At 48.7% G+C, this 19389-nt stretch overlaps 1 protein-coding gene across 1 annotated transcript; it reads left to right on the top strand.

Annotated features, from left to right (window-relative positions):
* Positions 1-3231: 3231 nt before the first annotated feature.
* Positions 3232-3867, top strand: NEUROG3 (neurogenin 3; the record flags this gene model as incomplete). The annotated part of the gene is made up of 1 exon (XM_080938337.1): positions 3232-3867. The coding sequence occupies one exon, from the start codon at positions 3232-3234 to the stop codon at positions 3865-3867; it is 636 nt and encodes a 211-aa protein (XP_080794463.1).
* Between the last annotated feature and the right edge of the window lie 15522 nt (positions 3868-19389).

Raw genomic sequence — 19389 nt, 5'->3', positions numbered from 1 at the left:
AGGCAAGCCTAGGTCTAACAAGGTGGAGGGACGCAGGGGTCTTGGAGGCCTCAGAGGCGGTGGATGGATGGCCCCTTACTGAAAGAACAGGCTGTCCTAGGGGCGCAGAGGGCGATTTTACAAACCCAATTGGTGCGCAGTGCGCAATCAACTGCGCCTCAGCCTCCACCCCGGAAGGCTCAGGGATTAACTTTGCAGAGGGGTCTGCGGGTCCCTGCAGCTAAAAGAAGGGGTATGGATCCTGAATCTCTAAACTTCTAAGACTCAGCTCGACTTCCTGGCTAAAAGAAGAACGGCAGGGAGTTTGGGACAACGCTGCGCGCTCCTTACTCTGCTTTTTACGCAAAGCAGCCTCTGGCAGCCTAGCCTACAAGCACAGAAGAGCCCTGAACCTGAGAGATGTTGGAAGGTCTGCGCAAAATGGTCTCTGTCTGTTAAGAAACTTCTGCTAGAGCACCTCCCCCCCCCAATTCTTTCTGGCTCAGGAAGTTCTGCGTTCTAGCCAAAGCTCATTGGATTCACAGGGCAGGACCCAGTTAGGACAATCTTCATCTCCATTTCAAGTCAGATGAGAGCCACAGATATAGGCTACTCTTCTGAGACTCAGGGTGTCCCATGGTCGCTTGGGTCCCTTACAATCTGAGCCCCACCCCACCCTCCCACAGAGCCTGGTTGGGTTTTAGAGCCCTAGGGATAACATTAAAATCACTCTCCCAGGTTCTGCTTTTCAGAGAAATAATCCAGGCAAAGCTGTGGTCTGGGACAGAAAAGCAGAAAGGTCTTGCAGGTCTGATGCTGGCTTCCTCTGGCTAGGAGGGTGAGTCATTCTTCTGCACTGATCTGATACTGCCAATTTTCAAAGACTCAGAACAGCCTCTGTTTTCTGCATTTTACGTTCTACCGTTCTCCCCCACGCCAAATCATGCTGTCCAAGGGGGCAGGAAATCTAAGTCTCAGAGATGTAGCCTCTGAATTCTTCATAGTGCTAATAGGATTTGCCCTGTGACCTTGGGCAAGTTACTTCCTTTTGGGGACTCAGCTTTTCTATCTGTAAAACGGGCCTTAAGTCTCCCCATTCCTGGGACCAGAAGACATGCTTGGAGCAAGGCATGACCTAAAGGAAGACCTACTAGCAGGAGACAGAGCCGGAGGACCAAGCTCACAGGAGCCTTGCCTCCAGATACAGCTTCTCTACAGTGGGGAAGGGATTCCCACCTCACTCCGGGATCATTTAGAAATCCAACTGCCCCCACCCCATCCTACAAATCCGTCCTGCTGAATGCCAAGGAAACCATCCTTTGCCCATCCCCATTCTCCCCTGCAGTCCAGGAAGCCAGTGGCCATCATAGAGATGAGTCACACACCTACCTCGACCCTGATTCTATGCCCTTAGTCTCCCAGCCAGGGCACGGCCCTTCTACAATACCCGGAAGCTTCGGAGTCAGAGAATATACTAGAAAGCACAGTGCCTGGAGTATTTAACTCTAGCCACAGCTTCCTCAGTGCACATCCTGACTAGAAAGCCAAAGGGGTGAGGGGGAGACACACAGAGAGCGACAGAGACACACGGAGAGAGAACGCTCAGCGCGCTCAGCGGAAGCCACAACCCCTCACCCTGAGTGACCGGAAAGAGAAGACCACGGGGTGTCCGAGGCCGGGACGAGAGGGGCGGGTCTGCAGAGAAGAAAGGACAGACAATGTCTTAAGGCTCACAGGAAAGATTTCCAGATAGCTTTAAGAGGGACAAACCAGAAGGCTCCCTGCCCTGGGCTCACCCACAGTTTGGGAGTGGTGGGGGAGTGGGGGAAGGCGGGAGTGGGTAGGACTAGGTGAAACTGCTGGTTCTCTCTGGCCTGTGATTGGACAGGGGAACTAAAGGGGACAGAAAGTAGATCCGCTTTCTTTCCCGGGCCTGCACACCGAGGCATTGAAAAGACAAAAAGGCTAGCGGAGAACCAGTGCCTCCTTGACCCCTTCTATCACCTGCCTCTCGGGTCAGGCCTTCCTGATAATGTCCATGGCAGGGCGGGGCGTGATGGGCTGTCCCCTCTGCACCCTCGCGCCTCCGGAATGGAACCTAGTGTCTTGAATGAAGACTCTGGTGGGGGAGTTTCAAGGCCTGGTCTGGGGGCTGGGGGGTTGGATCTCAAGGTGTTGCTGGACCTGGACACCATCAAGAGATGGCTTCTGAGTAGAAAGTACTTGAGCAAGGACCTTCTCTGGTCACTCCATCGTCTGTCCCAGGATGGAGAGAGTCTGTGAAACATGGTTTGCACTCACATTTCCTAACTCATCCCATAGCGGTAGGGAGCTGGAAAGCACTTAGAACTAATGGCGCTCCTCCCAGGTGCTAGCCAAGACACTTGACTCCTAAATCCGCTGGTTGATTTAGGCAAGCTGCTTCCCTCTCTAAGCCAAAAGTTCCCCCATGGGTAATACTCAAAGAAGAGGCCTTCCCTACAGGCACCCCCAAACGTCCCTCCTTCATGCTACCAAAAGAAGGTCTGGACAGATGCCAAAGAGAAAGAGGAAAAAGCAAGGCTCTCCGCGGCGGCCAGACCCGAGCCAGACAGGAATCTTCTGGCTGGGTGAGGCTCTTTGAGGAACCGAGAGTTGCTGGGACAGAGCCCGCGATGGGGGAGGCGGGGAGGGGGGGGACAAACAGAGCGCTGCTCCCCTCCCCCCGACCCCTGCCCTTTGTCCGGAATCCAGCTGTGCTCCGCGGGTTGGGGGGGGGGGAGGAGCTGGCTCGCGTGGCGCAGCCCCTGGGCCCCCGCTGCTGATTGGCCCGCGGCGCAGGCAGCAGCCAGGCAGGCACGCTCCTGGTCTGTGCAGAGCAGATAAAGCGTGCCAGGGGACACACGACTTCCAGCTCAGAACTCCCTCTGGGTCTCACCACTGCACAGAGGCCGAGGGCCCCCTCGGAGCTTCTCTACTGCTTCCAGACACAGTTCATACCAGGCGAGGGCGCCTGCAGCTAAGCAAAACTTCGGAGCGAGCCGAGGGGCTCAGCTTTCCACTGCTGCTTGACACTGACCGACCCGCTGCTCTCTATTCTTTTGAGCCCGGAGAACTAGGTAACAATTAGGACCTTCCAAACGGTAGACGAGGGGTGGGGTGGGGTACTCTGGTCCCGCGTGGAGTGACCTCTAAGTCAGAGGCTGTCACACACACACACACACACACACACACACACACACACACACCCCTTCCATTTTTCCCAACCGCAGGATGGCACCTCATCCCTTGGATGCGCCCACCATCCAAGAGACCCAGCAACCTTTTCCTGGAGCCTCGGACCACGAAGTGCTCAGTTCCAATTCTACCCCACCTAGCCCCACTCTCCTACCGAGGGACTGCTCCGAAGCAGAAGCGGGTGACTGCCGAGGAACATCGAAGAAGCTCCGAGCCCGGCGCGGAGGGCGCCACCGGCCCAAGAGCGAGTTGGCGCTGAGCAAGCAGCGACGAAGCCGGCGCAAGAAGGCCAATGACCGGGAGCGCAATCGCATGCACAACCTTAACTCCGCGCTAGATGCGCTGCGCGGTGTCCTGCCCACCTTCCCAGATGACGCCAAACTTACAAAGATTGAGACCCTGCGCTTTGCCCACAACTATATCTGGGCACTGACTCAGACGCTGCGCATAGCGGACCACAGCTTCTACAGCCCGGAGCCCCATGTGCCCTGTGGGGAGCTGGGCAGCCCGGGAGATGGCTCCAACGGCGACTGGGGCTCTATGTACTCCCCAGTTTCCCAAGCTGGTAGCCTGAGCCCCACGGCCTCATTGGAGGAGTTCCCTGGCCTGCAGGTGCCCAGTTCCCCATCCTGTCTGCTTCCGGGCACCCTGGTGTTCTCAGACTTCTTGTGATCTGTCTGGCTCTGGGTGGTGGGTACTGGGTGCTGGCAGAAAGGAAGGGAGTCAGAGCTGTCTGAAATGGGAGGTAGTCTCAAGCACCTCGCCCCTTCTGGCTTTCAAAAGTCGGACTCCTGCGCACACACAGCGGACCTTGCAGGCTGATCTCTTAACCCTCCTCAGTGCGGCCGCCTCAAACTCCCTCTCCAAGCAGATGAGATTGGTAGCACTAAATAGTCGAAGACTCCCATATTTCCTGGTGACTCTGCCTTCATTCAAATCTGTGGGCCTCAGACCATCGCTTTTTCCAGGGTGACCTAATTCAGTGTTGCGTCTTACCTCACTGGCTCCTCCATCCAGCTCTTGGTCCATAGACAATGCCCATCCTCTTTACTTCCCGTTAAATCCAGGGTTTCAGAGCGTCTCCATTCTGCCTTAATCCAGGAAGGTGATCTTCCTCTGTCTTCTTCTGCACTTTTCGAGTCGTTACCCTCCCTCCCCCGAGGGGAGGACCGGGCTGTGAACCTGAAAGCCCTAGCTTATGGCTAGAGCATCTCTCCAGCTTGTCTCCCCGTGTCTGAAGTGTAAGCTGCAGGGATGGGTTCCGGAAGTACTGCTTGTCTCCTAAAAAGGAAAAAAAAAAGTTTGTAAATGATATAATGCCTTTTGAAATGAATTGTGTTATGGTAAATTATATGCCTCCTGCTCCCATTTTATACGCTGGTATTTATTGATGCTATTTCGTGGTAGGGGAGTTTATATTTTGTACATAAGAATATCAAGGACTGGTGATTGAGATTTTGAGCTAAAGAATAAAAGATGAACCGTTGAGAATCTTCAGCAAGGTGACTCCATCGTGCTGAGAGAAGGGGAAGGGGGTGACAGCCACTGCTGGGATGAATAGGGTAACTCTACTCCCCTGGTGGGTCATGGAGCGAGGTGGGGCTTTTCTAGGGAGTCTGGGGCCTCTGTCTTGGATGCCAGGCTGGAGGTGGGGCAGACTGTTTGCAGAGAATAGGAAGTCTTTTCCGAAGTCATTAGTCTGGGGTTCTTATTTTCTCTATGGGACTTGCCTTTTTCCAACAGCAGTTTAGAAGAAAGGCAAATCTCTGAACTGGGGCTAGTGTTTTTATAACACCCCCCTCAACACACCTGCTTGGATTTAGGAGGAAAAGTTACAATAGGAGTCCCTAGACACACTTCAGGGATCCCTCCCCTGAAGTATTTAGACACTCAGCATGACTCTACCCCTAAGGCACATTTTGCTGATATAGGCTCTAGAAAACCAAGTTTTCAAACATATGGAGAAGGTAGAGGGTCCAGCTGGGATCTCTATACACACACTATACCCCCTTAGAAACCTATGGTCTGGACTGAAAGTCTATCTGCTCCCAAGTGACCTGGCTTTGCAGTCCAGTGAGCTTTCTAGCTCTCTGGGTGGGCAGAGACTTGCTCAGTGTAGCACTGGAAGCTAGCTGTCCAGAAGGTACTAGGAGAGAACTAAGGCATAGGACTGATTGCCCCAGAGAAGCTGCACTGAGCTATTAGAGAACTGCACAGCTTGTCTCTTGGGGCCAAGATAATGGAAAGCCAATCCTCAGGGACCAACCCAAAGGAGGAAGGAAAAGAAGTGAATCCACCCAGGTGGGTTGCTCCCACTGAGTGATCTGTGTGCAGGCTGCCTCTGTGCTGGAGCTTACAGGTGGCAGTTTCTCAGGCTCTGATGCTAATGCCCCTGGTGTCTTTCTCCTCCAGGCCCTCCCCCCTCAATCTGAACATTTTTCTATTCCCAAGTCCCTAAAGGACACTCAGGGGAGCTGTCCTCCTTATCAAGGATAGGGGGTTGGGGGCGGGAATGGGACACTGCAAACAAGTGCATGAACAGAGCGTTGTTTCGGTTGGTGGCTTTAATCTGGGAGGGGGAGATTAATGGGTTATTGGAAACCTCAACAACAGCCAACTTTCCACCTGGGGCACTGCCCTGAGGCAGGTGTCCACAGCTCCGTGCTGTATACAGATCAAGCCTGCTATGTGTTAGGCACTGGGGGGAGGGGTATAGGCAAATCTTTGAAAATCAGGAATGCTCCCAGCCTTCTGGGACAGTGGTGTGCATAGAGACAAAAATCACTTAAGTCCAAAGTAACATTGTTGCTACATGAGAATGAGCCACAGGTGGAGGGTGAGACTGCTACCTGGGTTTGGACTGAAGAAAGCTTGTCTCGGATATCCTTGGGAGGTGGAACTGAACTTATGAAGAATTGCTGAAGCAGAAAGACCACTTTTCCTGTACCTGACTGTATAAAGTAGTGTTTCTCTAGGGTGGGTGGGAGCTCCTTTGGTAAAAGAGACTTGTCCGAAACTAGATAGGATTGGGACAAAGGAAGAGCCCGAGGCACGCCCATTGTCCTCTCTCTCAGATTTCCCAAGCACTCGCTAAGGGAAGAAGGTGAATGCACACAGACTCATCCTCGGCCCCATGGATAGACACACATACAATTTAACCCCCCAGCTCAGCTGCTAACTAGGGTTGGGGGTGGATCTGACTCCAGAGCCATCTGAACTGTTCTCCATCAGAAGGGGCAGATGAAAGGTTTGGGGTTTGATTTGAATTCCTGCAAACTTTAGGGCTCTATGCTTTTAGATAGCTGCATCAGCCTGTGCTTCTTGGATATGTGGGTGGATCCAACTACAGCCACAATGCTCCCCTGCCTCTCACCACTCTGGACAGCTGATGTTTAACGACTTTAAAAGCTCAGCGTATCTGCTGGGAGCTCCTCTGGCTGGCCTTTGGTTGGTCACGTCATCTGGGGTTACCATAGGTAGGTACCCAGCTCCCAGAAACCCTGATAAGAGTCCAAGTCCTGTCAGGAAAAGCCCTTGGATAGAGTAAATCTTTCTCTTCTCTAGTTTTTTTAGTGTGAGCTTACTCCCAAAAGAACAGCACATGAATCTTGGGATCAACCCCCACCCCAACCCCTTCAGCACACACAGCAGGTAGATTTATGGTGCCCTGCCTCCATCCCACCCCTCCCCCCTCCCAGCCGGCCTTGGTAAGAGGACAAAGCAACCCAGAGCTGTTGGAATGCTAATGTCTGGGAGCCAGGCCACTGGGCTGGCACAAAAGCAGGCAGGGCTGAGAGCACCCTACCCTTTTGGGCTACAGTGCTGTGTGACCTTGGACAAGTCACCAGGCCTCAGCTAAACGGAAGTTAGAGATAGTTTCTAAAAACTAGTGAATGGGTACTCACTTGAGTTCTGGTAGCCTAAGAGAAGGCTATGCTTACAAAGAATGAAGTTACAGCTCCCAGTACCCCACCTACACTTCTACCAGAAATGATGTAAGGGGAAACAAAAAACAAAACAAAAAAAAAAAAAAAAACAAAAACAAAAACAAAACAAAAAGCACCCTTAAGCCCCTAGCACCAAGATTTGGGAAGACATGGGGTGGGGTAATTTACAGAATAAATACCAAACAAATCTAATCACACTTATGCAACTTTTCTCTTTTGAGTTTCCCCTCCCCACTCTACCCCAACTTCAAAATTCTGGCAAACAAGTGCTCAAGGCAAAAACAGGAGCTAGCATTTGCTGTCTTGCCTGCCCCATCTTCAAGCATCCAGATGCAGGGATGGATTGTAGGTGAGTTGAGGCTTGGCACCCATCTCAAGTACCCTCTTAATGCCAATGTGCAGGGTAAGATGAATGCCTTGCACATGTGAACATGGATCCTAGAAGGCCCACTATCATTTGGTGACTATGGGAGAAACCAGACCTGAAGTCCCGACTCTAGTGTAGTGATTTGGTGCTCTTCACCCTTAGAAGAGGAACAAGAGTTGAGAAGCATCAGTTGCATATCTTTGGGTCTAGTTATTACCCCAGGGTTCCAGCAAGACCAAGAGGCTCCCTTGAGGCTCCACCTGACTTCTAGAGCTCCTGGCCCAATTCTAGGTCCTGGCCATTATCTCTGCTTCTGAGAAGCCTGGCCAAAGACAGCTTTCTGTACCATCACTGACTAGCTAATTTTCCTTAGCGACTTCTTAGCTCCTAAAGCCTTAAGCGTGGCCCTGACCATGGTGCTGAAACAGCCACGTTGTCTTAGTACAAAAGATGTTCCTAGACATGTCCTGTTCTCAGTGCAGAAAACTGCCTGCCTACGCACTTTGATCCAGGCTTCCAGAATGGATTCCTTGGGACACAGGACTACCGAGTTTCCATTAGTGGGTAAGTATGGGCCTTTATTGCTGCCTGACTGAATGACCGTAGCAATCCCCTCTCTGTCTCTCTATCTCTCTATCTGTCTCTCTCTCTCCTCCCCCTCTCTCATAACCTCTCTCATAACCCCCAAACTTAGAAGATAGAATTGAACAACGTGTTCATAAAATTCCAACAGCATCTAAGAAGTCTGGGGAAGAACAATGTCGAAAATTTGGTGTAAGGAAACCTTAGCTGGTAGACATTATTTGAAAACTTTTCCCTTGATGTGTGTTTTGTCTTTGAGTTACAATGAAGCTTTAAGGAGTCCAAGTACCAGCGTAAAAGAAAGTCTTCCAAATGCAAACACAGAATGCCAGAGAAGTGGCTAGAAACTGCTTTAGACACAGGTACATGAGTTCAAACCCCGAAGCTGTTACTAATTTGTGGTTTTGAATTAAAACCTCCCTTATCTTCTTAAAGTCTGTTTTCTTCATTCATGAAGTGAAGTCAATGACTAACAGCCACATGACTAACAGTCACATGACTGGGCTGCTGAGCATTCCTGGTGGGCAGCTCTGCTGTGTCACCGTTCATGAACTTCTTCCATCTTTATCTTCCATCAGTTCATAAAGCACAGACCAGGCTCACCCACAGTCTTCAAGCTTCAACCCTGCAGTATCGCAGAACACGTATCTATCTCACTAGGAGAACATGACAAAGTTTGACCTAGCTGAATGGGAGATGGCACTTGAAGATCTGGAGAGCTGATTCTGGATTGAGTTGGATGGCATTTGTTATTTCTTATTGGATTTATCATTCTAGACCAAGTACACCTGTGACCAGAGCTAACACACCTATCAGTTTAAAACTGTGCAGTGAACATTATTATTAACCTAAGATAGTTAAAATTCTGTACCCTTTGATCAACACCTTCCTCTCTTTCTTTTAATATTTTAATGTGCTAATGGTTGTTTTGCCTGCATGTTATGAGTACTACATGCATGTCTGAGATCCTTATAGTCCAGAAGAGAATGGTACCCAGGATGAACTGACTTGCAGACAGTTGTGAGCCACCCTGGTAGTTGCTGGGAATCAAATTTGGATTTTCTGGAAAAGCAACGAATGCTCTTAACTGCTGAGCCATCTCTCCAGCCCCCTCATTCTCTTTTCACAGTTCCTTGCCTTCACGCCCAGAAATGCTGACCTGTTGGAGTTTCCCTTGGCCACACAAAGACATTCATTCTGTGCTTTCTGCCTAGTGTTTTCTGTGTAGCCAAATCCCATCTCCTTTTCCCATCCTCCACACCTCCAGCATGGAAACTTCATCCATACTCCTTTCTCCCCTTGCTTCATATTTCTAGAAGATGCTGTGAGTGAATATCCACCAGTATGTACATACATGGAACACTGGGATCTAAGTATACATTATAGAGGCAATAACGTTAATTAATACACCCTCACTTTATCAACTTATCATTTCTGTCTATTGCATTTACTTAGTTACTTACTTACTTAGTAAGTGCACACACACCATAGCACATGTAGATGTCAAAGGACACCTTGGAGAAGCCAGTTCTCTCCTTCCACCACGTGGGTCTCAGCAATCATGCTTAGTGGCGAGCACCTTTACCTGCTGAACAGTCTCCTGGCCCTATACTGTGTGTGCACATGCATGCATGTATGTGTACTGATAATCTGTCTCAAAATGTACAAGGTGTCATCACTCACGGTGGGACAGTTGAGGTCATCTGGCCAGCATTCTTTCTCATGGAAACTAATTTCCAGTCAAACTGAAGCTCTGCATCCTTTGATCAAGAACTTGCCATACTCCCCTTCCTTCCTCCTTCTCTTTGGTTCCCACCTCTCTATTCTTTGTCTCTTGGTTTCATGGATGAGCAAGGTCACACTTTTTTTTCTGTGCCTGGCCTATTTTACCTAGTATCGCATTTTTCTGTACCATCTGCATTGCTGTATAGTATTCTACTGTGGGCATGGGCCACATTTTCTGTATTTATTCACCAGTTGGTGAGCACCTGATTTCAGATCTCAGATATCATGAGTGGAAGCACAGACATGTTCTCCTCTATGTACCCATTCTAATTCCAGAAGCAGCTTGCTAGATCTGTTTGTTTAGAAATGTCTAGCTGTCACCCACTGGCTAGCACATAAATACTAGTGGATGTATATTGGGTAAATGAGAAGTTGATTCATGGATAGGTTCAAGGCCTGTGCAGACTCATGTTTTCCTATGTGCCAGAATAACCAATGTTTTAGTTAGGGTTAAAGAGACACCATGACCGAGGCAACTCTTATAAAGGACAATATTTAATTGGGGCTGGTTTACAGGTTCAGGGGTTTAGTCCAGTACTGTCATGGCAGGAAACATGGCAGCATCCAGGCAGATATGGTGCTAGAGAAAGAGCCAAGCATTCTATGTCTTGATCTGAAGGCAGCCAGGAAGGAACTAACTTTCATAAAGCACCGCTCCCACACACACACACACAATGACACACTTCCCCCAACAAGGCCACACCTCCTAATAGTGCCACCCCCTGGCTACCATAGTATTGTTCAAATACATGAGTCTGTGGGAGTCATACCTAATAATCCAACTTCAAAAATCCATAGCCTATCGCAATCTCAAAAATGTTTAAAAATCCAAAGTTCAAAGTCTCTTCTGAGGTTCAAGCAACCTCTTAACTGTAATTCTCTATAAGATCATGGCACACATCACCATTCCAGAACATTCTAGGGAAGAAACATCTTGGGGTCCCCAAGGCATCTTCAGCTTTACAGCTTCTTGTTCCAATGTCTGGGATCCATGTATAGTTTTCTGGGCTCCTCCAAAGGGCGTGGTTTACATCTCTAGTTCTGCCCTCTGTAACACTCTAAGATCAAGTTGATCTACTCCAATGCTGCTGCTGTTCTTGGAGTTATCCCACGGTACTGGCATCTCCAAAATGCTGGGGTCTTCCACTGCAGCTAGGCTTCACCAATAGCCTCTCATAGGCTCTCTTCAGGATGCCAAGTCTCAACTTTTTTGCATGACCCCTTCAGTCCTGGGCTGTCAACTGCAAATGTGGTTGCATCTTCACCAATGGCTTTTCCTGGCCTCTCACAGTGTCAGGCCTCAGCTGTTCTCCATGACCCCTTCATGACTTCAAAACTAGTACCACGTGGGTGACTCTCATACATTACCAAGTCCATGAGGTACAGCCTTGGCTATCTCTGGAACACAGCTTCTTTGTGCTCTCAGAAAACACTTCCCAGAAGATTTTGCCTCAGTGATACTGGTCTCTTCTTAATCACCACTAATTTTTTAGCTCCAGCTAACTAGCATCAATTGCTTCACTAACCTCTTCTATTTTTGACTCTAAAGCCAGAGCCATATGGCCACAACTGCTGAGTTCTGCTGCTTACTGGGGCTGGAACATGGCCCCCTTGCTCTATTCCATTATGACTCATCTTTCTGTTTTCCACCTCTTTTACTGCCAAGACTTGGCTGTCCTGGAACTTGCTCTGTAAACTCACCTCGAACTCAGAGATCTGCCTGTCTCTGTCTCCCGAGTTCTGGGATTAAAGGTGTATACCACCACCCCCGAACCTAAGCTTTTCTATATTTGGAACTTTCTCTGTACCAGCCTGGCCTTGACTCAGAGATCTGTTTGCCACTGTCTTCTGGGATTAAAGCATGTGCCACTATGCCTGGATCTAAACTTTTCATGAGCACTAATCCCCGAGATCCAGATCAAAAGCTTCCACAAAATCTCCTTGAAATCTGGATCACAGGCGAGCCCTCCATTTCCGGATTGTAGTTCATTCCAGATAAAAAGTTCAGATAAAAACAACAACCAGGTAATAATAATGTTTAACATGATATTTAACTATCCCTTCTCTGTTTTTGAGATTTCCTTTGTCAGTGTAAATAATCTAAATCTCTTCACTTTAGCCTCAGGGAGACTCACCCTTTGACAAGGGCAAACAGCTGCTACATTCTTCACAAAAGCATAAGAAAGTCTCCAGAGTTCAAATAACCCTCAGCACCAATATCTTCCATATTCCTATTAGGATGGCACATTAAGTCCCACTTCAAGCATCCCATGACTTTCCAAATCCAAAGTCTCCAAATCCAAAGTCTCCAAATCCACATTCCTTTAAACACAAGCAAGACCCCAGTCCCTGGTAACAACTTCTTAGTTTGTGTTTCCAGTGCTGTGAAGAGACACAGGACCAAGGCAACTCTTACAAAGAACATTGAACTGAGGCTGGCTTACAGTTTTAGAGGTTTAGTCCTTATCATCATGGCGGAAACACGGCAGCATGCAGGCAGACAGAGTGCTGGAGGAGCTGAGAGTTCTGCATTTTGTTCTGAAGGCAACCAGAAGAGTGTCTTCAGCTAGGAGAGTCTCAAACTCCATCCCCACAGCAACACAAGCTAGCAAGGCCACACCTACTCCACAAGGCCACTCCTACTCCACAAAGCCACACCCACTCCAACAAGGCCACACCTCCTAATAGTGCTCCTTCCTGGGCCAAGCATACTCAAGCCACAACAGCCAATATTGGCAGTTCGTGGACTGATTTTAGAAGGTACCTCATATAACTCAGTAAACCTGCATTCTCACGATGGCCATGCTGTTTCTGAGCTCAACATCAGTAATGCCGGTGGCCATGTAGCTGATTCTTCCTGCGATCATTTGAGTGAGCCAATGGGAAGAGATGGGGCTTGGCAAACAATCTCATCTCTGATACTTCATAATCCTGTCAGCTGACAAGTCACCGCAGACTTGCTCCACGCCTCGGTTTTTCAAGCTATAAACGCTAGGATAATGTGGCAAAAAGGTCCGTTGGAGGGTTGGAGGTCGAAGTGGGGCTAAGAGATTGTCACAGGACAGATCTAACCAAGAGGTTTATTAGAGGAGTGGAAAGAGGGAAAGGCTGTCTAGAAGCGAGAACATGAGAGACAAACAGACAGACAGACAGACAAAAAGAACAAGACACAGAGGATGATCTGGAATGACAGGAACCTTTTAGGGGGGAGGCATGTATAGCTTTGCAACACTTAGTGGAATTACTCCCCACCTGGTGATGAAGGTGACAATGTAAGCCAAGTCACTGAAAGGAAGGCTCGCCTGATCTATAGCAACAAAAGATGGAGAAAACCACAGCTGCTCCTGGAGTTGGAGGGTGATGCTGATGAGAGAGCAGCCGTGTTCACACACTTCCTGTGATGCCCAAGACTTGGAGAGTTCATCAGGGTACCTCCCTCACCTCATCTTGTTCCTAGAGATGACTGGCAGAGAAAGCATGGGCCGAGAATGACCTTCCCACTTGAGCCAGGAGTCAGTGGTGTGGCTTGTTAAGCCGTCAGACTGGTCATCCTGGAGATGCATGGAGGGTTTGCAATCCGAATTATGAGCAAGACCACCTGTGTACTAGGTATTTATTACAGGGTAACAGAAAACTTCTGAAAGCAATCGACAGTACCTGTGCAGGTCCTCTGTGGGTCATGGATTTATGTGTGGCTTATCTGGGTTCCTCTGCCTCAAGGCATCTCATGAGGCTGTGTTAAGGTCATCAGGCAGGCACGCTCTCTGACCTGATAAACTGACCGGAGGGGAAGCCATGTCTACATGCACCCATCTGGCTGTGACCAACATTCAGTTCCTCTCAGGCTATTGAGAGGAATGCTTCAGATCCTCACTGACTTTGGGATGGAGGGCTTACTTTGGTTCTTGTCACATAGCTTTGGTCACATAGGGCAGTTCAAAACATGGCAACTGGCTTTCTTGTATGTATGTATGTGTGTATGTATGTATGTATGTATGTATGTATGTATGTGTGTATGTATGTATGTATGTGTACTATGTATTTTTGAGCTAGGGTCTTAGGATGCAGCCCTCACTGGCCTGAAACTCACCTCAAACTCACAGAGATCCACCTACCTCTGACGGTCCAGTGCTCAGATCAAAGGCGTGAGCCAGCACATCTTGTCCTGCAAATAGCTTCACTTGATGAAAATACTGTAAAGGTAGGGAACACCCAAGACAGAGATTATAGGCTTTTTGTAACCACATTTAAAGGTGGATAACCCTAGCAGGTAATCCCTATACTCAGGAGGCTGAGGCAGGAAGAGTGAGAGTTCCAGACCAGTCTGAGGTACAACCAAAACCTTATTACACACACACACACACACACACACACACACACACACACACACACACACCATGTGTACACTCAAGACTTTTATTCATCACCTTTGCAACACCAGGGAGAAATTCACATCATGTTCATAGACCTGGAGTAGGAATTAGACAAAGGAATGTGGACCTGGAGGCAAAGGTCACAGGGCCAACCATAGAGGTGTGTATCACATTTGAGGTAACTTAAATCTTGGGCACCTAGAATCTTGGTTTTGGAGACCCAAAGAACGACTCAGCAGGTGAGAGAATTGCTGTGTAGGCTTCGCAACCTGACTTCCCTGACACCCTCACACATCACTTAATTTTCTATGGCTATAATACAGACCATTAGCAAAAGCAACTGGTTTCCACAGATGTCTTATTCAGGGTTTCTATTCCTGCACAAAGCATCATGATGAAGAAGCAGTTGGGGAGGAAAGGGTTTATTCAGCTTACACTTCCACATTGCTGTTCATCACCAAAGGAATTCAGTTCTGGAACTCAAGCAGGTCAGGAAGCAGGAGCTGATGCAGAGGCCATGGAGGGATGTCACATACTGGCTTGCTTCCCTTGGCTTGCTCAGTCTGCTTTCTTATAGAACCCAGGTCCACCAACCCAGGGATGGCACCACCCACACTAGTTGATCACTAGTGATCCTTACAGCTGGATCTCGTGGAGACATTGCCTCAACTGAGGCGCCTTTCTCTGTGATAATTCCAGCTTGTGTCAAGTTGACACAAGACCAGCCAGTACACACTGTTTATTTGGTTTACACTTCCCAAGACAGTCTATCATCAAAGGAAACCAAGATTGGAACTCAAGGCAGGAACAGAGCAGGAGCCTTGGGAGAACAATGCTTACTGGCTTGTTCCCCATTGCTAGGCCAGCCTGCTTTCTTATGCAGCCCAGGACCACCTGCCCAGGAAGAGCTCTACATCCTACATCAATTGTTAACCAAGAATGTGTCTGCAGACACTTGCCTGCAGGTCACTCCTAGGGAGGGGGAGTTTCCCAGTTAAGATCCCCTTTTACCAGGTGTGTCAAGTTAATGGAAACCAACCAGGGTATCATGTAGAGATGGAAGGGCATTATTGGCTTTCTCACAGCATCCTCTAACCTTCCCATGTGCTCCACTGCACGCTTATACCTGCAAACACATGCAGACACACATGCACACACACCACCTCTTTGGGACAAACATATAGAGCTTGCACTAAGGAAACCCAGGTATTTTCTTTGACTCTCAAGGCTGAAGCAGGTGTATTCTTGTCCCCAGTGCATTAGGCTAACTTCTATAGAAAGCCCAGAACATGCTGAATGCTTATCAGAACCACCTCTGTACACACACACTCACTCTCTCTCTCTCACACACACACACACACACACACACACACACACCCTGCACTGATCACGGATATCCATCCAGTCACGGCTTTCACAGGCCTCCCTGCCCCCACTCCTGAGGCAGAGATTTAGGATGTCTGGGGCCTGGACACAACACCCACTGAAGAAAATTTACTGCCTCTGGAGAACCAAGGCCTGACTTGGGGTCTTGAATGCATCTTTTTCCCCTTTGCCTTTGCTTTATTAGGTTAGTCATTGCTTGAATTGGTTGCCATGGTTTGGGCAAACCCATGGCGACTCTATAATGAAGCCTGAAAGACTTGGACCCCATTTATCATCCTCAGTGTTTGGGAGGCCCAGAGCCTCATTCGCCTGCCCCTGGGCCTGGACACTACTCTTCTGCCTGCTCCCCCCACCGCCGGGCCCCTTTTGAATGAGGAATGAACAGGTGGCGACTTGGAAGAAGAGGGGAGGAGACCCACACAGGTGGAATGAGAAGCACACTGTGAAGTCGCACACTTAGACACGCATATGCCACACACACTCACATGCACACACACGTATACGCACATGCACACATGCTCTTGCGCGCACACACATACACCTCACACTCGCACACACAGATACATGCACACACACATGTACATGCACACACACACACACACACACTTACACACTCTCCAGGAGTCTGAACACAGACCAAACACATAGGCAGCCCTGCCAAACATTTTTTTTCTAGGGAGTAAGAGACAAAAACATACAAGATGTTTGCAGCTTCTCTTAGAAATATGGGGACCTGTTTGATTGCGGAAGAGGAAGGTGTTGCCACAAGCTCTGTATACTCCAGGAATAGTCCTAACAGCAGGGCAGAACCACAGTGAGTTGGGGCAGATGGGACATGGGCCGGTGTGGAAATGAAGACACAGAGAGGTTCGGTATCACATTCACAATCACCCAGGGCTGGGCAGCTAGGATAAGGGCCAAAGCCCATCAGATTTACGCTGGACAACATCTGGAGAGAAGAGCTCTGAATTCTCTCATACCCATTGCTCAGATTGTGTAATTATCACCTCAGAGTCCACCACAGTGGACACACATCCCTGCCCGCTCCCCTCAGCACCCCGCTGTGGGCTACACTGAAGCAACCCGGGAACCATACAGTTCCAACAGTGTACCCTTCATTGCTCCTGCCCCCCTGCCTTTGACTCAGTGTGAATTGCATAATACTGTATAGCAGTTAATAGTCTTGGCTGTGTAGACAAAGGCCTAGGTTTCTCATTTAAGCTCCTCCTCTCCCCAGCGTGGTGTTGGACCCACCCAAAGGTCTGAGCAGGTCAATCAGGGATGAAAGGGAACAGTGTTGGCTTCTTGCAGCCTCATTGTCAGAGTTAATTGCACAAGGACAACATCCAACACGAGCCAGTACCTGTGCAGACACATGAGGTTTCTGTGACTTCCACTCTGGGGACCACTCTGCCACCCCTAGATGCTGTTGTCCTATCAAGAGGTCAGCTTTATAGCTATTTCCCTATTTAAAAAAATATTGTGTGTGTCTCACATGTGTGCATGTATTTATGTATGTATCTCTGTGTATAAGTACGTGTGCATGTATGTGTATGTATCTCTGTGTGTCTGTTTGAGTATGTCATATGCGTGCAGGTGCCTACAATGACCAGCATAAGGTCCTGGATCCCCTAGAACTAGAATTACAGGCAACTGTCAGTTGTCCAATGTGGATGGGGGCACCCAAACTCAGATCCTCTGAAGAGGAGGAAGAGGTTTTAATGACAGAGCCCTAGAAGGTCACCTCTTGGCCTTGTGTCCAGGTGACCTGGTGTAAGTCCCTGGAATGGCAGCAAGTGTCCTCTTGCTACTCCATCTGACATTAGGTGCTCAGCAGCAAGCTTGGCACCAAGTGCTGACATCCCCCAGCCTCAGCTCTCACAACTATGCTTAGCTCTGACTCACAAATATCCCAATGGCCTTAATCAGGTCTGCCTTCTCCTCCCTTTGCATCTCGTGGCTCCCTCCTGCGAGCATCTTTTATGCATGTGCCCGTGTGTGTGTGTGTGTGTGTGTGTGTGTGTGTGTGTGTGTGTGTGTGTGTGTGTGTTGATTCTCTGGGTAAACTCCACCCCATTCTTGAGCTTGTGCTCAGCCATTCAGAGAGAAGCCAGGACACCATGACCTGCCCCCCCCCCCCCCCGACTCCTGATTGACTGACAGAAGCAGGAAGAATACTGTTCCCTGGGTAGAAAATTGTGGTGCTGTTTTCCTGGCAAATATTCTACAATGTGAAGGTGTGCTGGCAGGAGCTCTGTGCAGGTTGCAGCTCAGGAAAGGTGGGCAGCCTGTCTACATCCCTTGTACATGTGAGGCCTAATCTCAGTGGCTGGCCTGTTTCATGGGAACAAGCACCTGGAGCCAGAGTTAGGAGGGGTTCTGGCTGAAGGGCATAGTTTTCCTCCAAAACTAACATTAAAAAATATACTTTTAATGACAACTCAATGTTTTTGGTATAGACTATGTTTTACTCCTTGTTGCTGGGGCATGCTTATATGACTCACTGTTAGTAGAGTATGCTGTATTTGGCTCACTGTTGCTGGGGTATGCTCTATCTGACTCATTGTTGCTGGGGTATGCTCCATCTGACTCACTGTTACTGGGGTACGCTGTATCTGGCTCACTGTTGCTGGGGTATGCTGTATCTGATTCACTGTTACTGTGGTATACTGTATCTGACTCACTGTTGCTGGGGTATACTGTATCTGGCTCACTGTTACTGTGATATACTGTATCTGACTCACTGTTACTGTGATATACTGTATCTGACTCACTCTTGCTGGGGTATACTGTATCTGACTCACTGTTACTGTGATATACTGTATCTGACTCACTGTTGCTGGGGTATACTGTATCTGACTCACTGTTACTGTGATATACTGTATCTGACTCACTCTTGCTGGGGTATGCTGTATCTGACTCACTCTTGCTGGGGTATGCTGTATCTGACTCCCTCTTGCTGGGGTATGCTGTATCTGACTTACTGTTGCTGGGGTATGCTGTATCTGACTCACTGTTGCTGGGGTATGCTGTATCTGACTCACTGTTACTGTGATATACTGTATCTGACTCACTCTTGCTGGGGTATACCATATTTGAGGCAGTCCTAGTGCTTTCTGAATATTAGTCTGTGGGTAAAAATTAACTTTTCTATTTGCAGATGAAGCAGAGACAGGAAGCAGCTAAGTAGCATGCTCCTGGCTGTCCCATGAGAGGTGTGCACAGAGAAGAGACACTATATGTTCACGTATATCACTGAGACTCTACTTGCTAAACGCCATGAGTGAGGAGAGGCAGGGAGGGGCTGGAGGGCATGGGAGTGAAGAGTTTGCGCTGTGGCCACTAACTAACTCAAAGACAACCTCAATTCATCTCTTTGCAGCCCACCCCTAACCAGAAGAAACAGCTCAGACATCTGTCACCCCACAGATACATTAGTATCTATTTTCAGATAAAAACTCTTTTGGGAGACACCATCTCATGTAGCCCAGGCTAGCCTCCTAACTCATTATGTAGCTGAGGGTGACCTTGAACTTCTGATTCCACCACTACCTTCTGATGCTGGGATTATAGGGGTAGGACATATCACCTGTTTATATGTGGTGCTGTGGATAGAACCTAGGGAATTACGCTTGCTGGGTAATCTGTCACCTGAGCTACAATCCCTAGCCCCTTAAGGACATAAAAGAGTAACCACATACACCAACCTGTTTTCACATCTAACAAACAATTTGGCAGTAACTCCCTTGTTATC

This window comes from Micromys minutus (assembly GCF_963924665.1).
Source record: "Micromys minutus genome assembly, chromosome: 25".
NCBI classification, from domain to species: domain Eukaryota; kingdom Metazoa; phylum Chordata; class Mammalia; order Rodentia; family Muridae; genus Micromys; species Micromys minutus.
The sequence above is the reverse complement of the archived record's forward strand: the minus strand, read 5'-3'. Positions and strand labels throughout refer to the sequence as shown.